Source organism: Haliotis rubra, unplaced genomic scaffold, assembly GCF_003918875.1.
Source record: "Haliotis rubra isolate DU_JTF1 unplaced genomic scaffold, ASM391887v1 Scf12, whole genome shotgun sequence".
Lineage (NCBI taxonomy): Eukaryota > Metazoa > Mollusca > Gastropoda > Lepetellida > Haliotidae > Haliotis > Haliotis rubra.
In genome coordinates, this window is record NW_025765114.1 from 373,728 (window position 1) to 378,776 (window position 5,049).

At 40.0% G+C, this 5,049-nt stretch overlaps 1 protein-coding gene across 2 annotated transcripts; it reads left to right on the top strand.

The window, feature by feature from the left end:
• The first annotated feature begins 375 nt into the window (after positions 1 to 375).
• Positions 376 to 3,300, top strand: LOC124262094. Of its 2 annotated transcripts, XM_046696543.1 has the most exons (3): positions 1,565 to 2,295; positions 2,338 to 2,553; positions 2,731 to 3,300. In XM_046696543.1, the coding sequence occupies exons 1-3, from the start codon at positions 1,671 to 1,673 to the stop codon at positions 2,733 to 2,735; spliced, it is 846 nt and encodes a 281-aa protein (XP_046552499.1). In that variant the 5' UTR covers positions 1,565 to 1,670; the 3' UTR covers positions 2,736 to 3,300. The 2 variants fall into 2 exon arrangements, with proteins under 2 accessions (XP_046552506.1, XP_046552499.1); XM_046696550.1 differs by lacking the exons at positions 1,565 to 2,295; positions 2,731 to 3,300 and adding an exon at positions 376 to 805 and having other exon boundaries at positions 2,393 to 2,724.
• The last annotated feature ends 1,749 nt before the right edge of the window (positions 3,301 to 5,049 follow it).

Below are 5,049 nucleotides of genomic sequence, written 5' to 3' on the forward strand. Positions count from 1 at the left end.
TGGCATATCTGTGTTAGGGGCAACGCCCTCTGTGTATTTGAAGGGAATATGAACAGTGAGCGGTACACAGATATTCTAGAGGGACATTTACTTCCATCTGCTCACGTGTTCTATGGAAATTTTGGGATTTTCCAACAAGACAACGATCCAAAACATCGTTCAAAGCATTCACAGGCCTGGTTTCCGACCCAAAATATGACATTATTAGATTGGCCAAGCTATAGCCCTGACCTAAATCGAATAGAAATGTTTGGGGACTTATGAAGGAAAGTGTCAATCAAAAATATCTGACAAATATTGCTGAAATGAAAGAAGAGGTGGTCCGATATTGGGACAGCATGGACCACGACTTTCTAATTTCTTATATCAGTAGTATGCCCCGCCGCATTGAAGCCTGCATTGCTGCCCATTGCCCAATTACAATCTTAAATTCTCAATTATTTCTGGGTGTACTGTATATGGATGGAAATAATGATGCTACAAAATACTTCCCGATATATAAACTTTTACAGGTGTTACTTCGTTCGGTTAGTTCAAAGTTATCGTGTTGGCACAAGTGGATCCAAAACAGCAAATACGAAACCAAAGCGATTAACTCCTCATGCGGGAAACATGCTCAGAGTTACTTCCCTTCATCCAGCCATAATAATGTATCGCCCAAGGAAACGATCCCAAAGGCGAAATATGGTGCTCTGATGAACGTTGAAATGCCGGGCACCTGCAGACTCCCCAGTTTCAAGGCGGCCTATGGCGATGTCTCGATTGGCGGCACTCAGTCGTGGCATGATGATTTCCTCTTTTCCAGGTAAAAACGGCTGACACAATTAAACAGAACGTTTGCCTTTTTCAAGTGATCGATATCACATGCTTTTCCACTTACTTGCACCTGCATCGTGCTTTGTGTGTTTTCTTGCTGACGTTTTGGCGAATATTTCTTCAAACGCTTCTCGCTGAAGCTGTTTACAATCACACAAAGATGACGTTTTGGAAAGAAATGCTATCGGGATTATTAGGTCTTCAGACGAAAGCCTGGAAGACCTACTGTTTTTATCCGAATATTATTTATATTATTATTTGTACGTTTTTTGTCCCAGCTCTCCTGAACTAACCCCTGGGTCGATTTCGATGAAACTTACAGGGATGATAGCCTGTAGGCTGAAATTGATGCATGGTTGAAACAATCTCGACTTCCGGCTTCCGGTAAGGGCAGATACCCAAAACGTCAAAATCTTTGAGCCCCAATATCTCCAAAACTAGAAGGGTTAAATTGACCAAATTTTCACTCGATGTAGACATCATCATCCTTTATTGATTCAACGCATAAACTAAGTCGGGCAGCAGAAGAAATTTTCCGCACTTTTGGAAAAACTACGGAAGCCTTTTAGTACAGAAGCCTTTTAGGGCCATGCGTTTTTTTATTTTTTTATTGAAATTTCAAGATACTAAGTTGAAATTTCAAGATGCTAAGTTGAAATTTCAAGATGCTAAGATGAAATTTCAAGATAAATATTTAGTTGAAATTTCAAGAAAAGTATCTTGAAATTTCAAGTTATTTAGTTGAAATTTCAAGATGCTAACTTGAAATTTCAAGATGCTAACTTGAAATTTCAAGATACTTACTTGAAATTTCAACATATTATGCTTTCTCGGAATGCATATATATTGTGTACATGTTCTGTCAGTTTATTACACAAGTGACGGCAGGTGGTTGTGGTGACAAAATGGATTGTATAACACTCATTTGTACATACTTCTCCCTTGGACTGACGAACAACGAAATACTGTGTTTCCTCGCCCAGGATCACAAGATGATTATAAGCAACAGAACTTTAAAACGATGTCTATCCAAGTGTAAGTTGTTTCGGAGAAAACAATGCACAGACATTCAGCAAGTTGTTTTGTATATTTTGAACGAGTGTGACTCTTCTGGTCGGCAACACGGATACCGTTGGATGCATCGTATGTGTCAGGAAAAGGGCTATGTTGTAGACAAAGAGACCGTTCGATGTTTACTTCCTATCATAGATACTGATGGAGTCAACTGTCGCAAAAAGCGTGCATTAGTACATCGAACCTATATCTCGTCAGGACCAAATTCTGTACGGCACATGGATGGTTACGATAAACTGAAACCCTACGGTATCTGCATACACGGATGCATTGATGGCTTTTCAAGGTATGTTATTTGGCTTGAAGCTTGGGTGACAAATAATGACCCTAAGGTCATCACTGGCTACTATACTGAAGCTGTAAGAAGACTAAACGGATGTCCTGAACGAGTTCGATCGGATCTGGGAACAGAAAACACATCAGTAGAACACATGCAGCGTTTATTACGAAGCCAACATACTGATAGATTCTCAGGTAACAAGAGTTTCCTTTGTGGTTCCAGTCACACAAACCAAAGGATAGAGTCGTGGTGGTGTATTCTCAGGAAGCAATGGGCACAGTTCTGGATGGATCTCTTCAAACAGATTACGGATGACGGCTATTTTGCAGGCGATTTCATAGACAAGAATCTTGTACAGTTCTGTTTTTCTGCGATGTATACAGGTATGTAGATGTTGTTATTGTCATTACCAAACACCACCGATGTTTTACAAGTTCAAAGAAGCGTGCCTATATCCTCTCCGAATAATGCATGTAATGTATGTGTAAATCAGTGTAAAGATTATTATATTTACCAGTATGTTAAAATATGTCATTCAGTATTAGAATTGTCTGTTTCAGGATGAACTCAGAAGTCTGGCACACACATGGAATTTTCATCATATGAGAGCCAACAAGAAAACCCCACCAGGTCTGCATGGTAAACCAGCAGTGTTGTCTTCGTTACCAACATTTTACGACAAGGCAGACCACGTCAAAACTGTCGACCCAGAGGTTCTGCTACAGTGTGAGGAAGTGGCCACCACACGTGACATGCGAATGACCCAATACTGTTTGAGTTGTGTGCTCTGATCATGGAGGAAAAACAGCTGCAGTTTCCAGATGATAAGACTAAATTAAGTGAACTGTATTTAACACTCAGGAGAGAAATACGACAAGAACTGTTTCTGAATTAACTTCTAAGTGACCGAGATAATGAACAATATCATTATCATAATAACAGGACGATTTCCCCCGATCTGTAAAAGGAAAGATCAAACTAGATATTGTTCTTTTACATCTGAGTAATTTATATTTGTCCCTTTCTGTTGACAGTGATTGTTATAACGCCGCATCAGTAGGTTAGCGACGAACTTAATGATAAAATATGCCCAAACTCTGTGACATAATAAAAATAAACAATTTGAAAGAGCAGGTTCTCCTTGTGAAGTTCTTTTCTAATGATACTGACATGACATTTGGACTCGACAAATGTAATACTCTTCATTTGAAGAGTCAGGGTAATTAATGATGGATTGGTCAAGTTACAAGGGGGAGGAGTTATTGAGCATCTTGCGGAAGATCAGGCCTACATCTATCTTGGAATGCAAGTTCGAAACAAGCTTCAGAATGCCCAGTTTCAAGACACACTTCGGGCCGAGTAATAAACTCGCTTAAAGAAATCTGGAGCTCAGAGCTAAATGCTTGAGACACGGTCATAGTCACCAATACTTTTGCTGTGCCAGTCCTTTCCTATTCCTTTGGAGTAGTTGATTAAATAAAACAAGACATCCAGAGTCTTGACCGCCTGACCAGAAGATCATGTCTGATAACAGAGACCACTACCCTCGTTCCACTCTCAGTCGTTTATATAATGCAAATTAATTCGAAAGGTCGGGGTTTGATTAAGTGGAGGCTTTTCATGGTAGAATTTTGTGTGTACTTATATATGTCAGATGGTCCTTTGGTGATGTATGTCAATGATGAAACAAGGAATTCCACAGCCATGTTAAGCGTGCCAAGGTTGCTGGACAGAATCTGAAATTTGAGGTTGATATTGTTGATGGCGATCTATTGTTGGTCGGTACAGTGATGGTAGTAACCCAGGTGAAGTCCTTCACCAAGTCTGTCCAGAGTCGGTTATTCGTGGAGAAGCTTTCTGAGAAACCATCACATCGTGTGTACATGCAGTGTGGGGAACAGAACAGCAATCCAGCGGACTCCTTTGCCAGGACTCCTTCGCCTGGTCTTAATGTGAAACTGGGGGCTTTCTTTTTGCTGCTCAGTCACTTCCCATTTGCAAACGCCAAAATGTGATTCTTAAAGAAAATATTAACATGTAATGTAGACTTTGCAATCAATTCACAGAGACTGTCCAACACCTTGTGAGAGGATGCCCTTCTTTGGCACAAACAGCATACCTTAAACGACATGATGGTATGGCTAGTTGCTGCTCCCACCGTCTCCGCCAGGCCTGTGGCTTTGACTCCGAGGTGCATCCATGGTACGACCCTCAACATGTCCAGGGTGTCATGGAAAATGATGCTTTTAAACTTGGAATAGGCTCATGTACAGCCTCAGAAGAATTCCATCTAACAAACTTAATCTTGAACTTTTTGATAAGGCCAATGAATATATTTATATCATTGAATTTTCTGTCCCTTTTGACAGTAATGTATTTGACGAAATTCAGGAGAAACATGGCAAATATGGCGGCCTCGCTTGCATAACCTAATGTTTGCAGCCTAAGTAGCAAGTTGATCAAGTTCCCATTGTTCTTGGTGTCTTAGGTTTCGTACCTGCTACCTCCCAACCTCTTGGGAGAATATCCAGGTTTGCTTCCAGGAACACCGCCAATTGGATACTCTGGGAAAAGTCCTTCCAATCCAAACCATTCCATGCTTATCAACAACTGACTCAGAGATTATTACGCAACAACATTTTGAACACCATACCTAATCCAAATAGGAGTTCAATTTGCATTTAAGTTCAATATATGTTGTGGAAATGTGAACATTGTATTCAAAGATCATGGGTTTTGTCAAGGAATTGGATATGATAAGATGTACCAACCATCATAATAAATCAAACACCACAGAAAAAATACACAAAATATAATCACAGTAGTGCTTGAACAGGTCATTATTTTTATTGTAACTTACCATTGTATGGATATCAAAA

Excerpts from the sequence above, each read along its gene's own strand:
- LOC124262094 (XM_046696543.1), top strand. The coding sequence starts at position 1,671 with ATGTTCTGTCAGTTTATTACACAAGTGACGGCAGGTGGTTGTGGTGAC. Across the intron at positions 2,296-2,337 it reads ACGAGTTCGATCGGATCTGG|GAAGCCAACATACTGATAGA; the intron begins GAACAGAAAACA and ends AGCGTTTATTAC.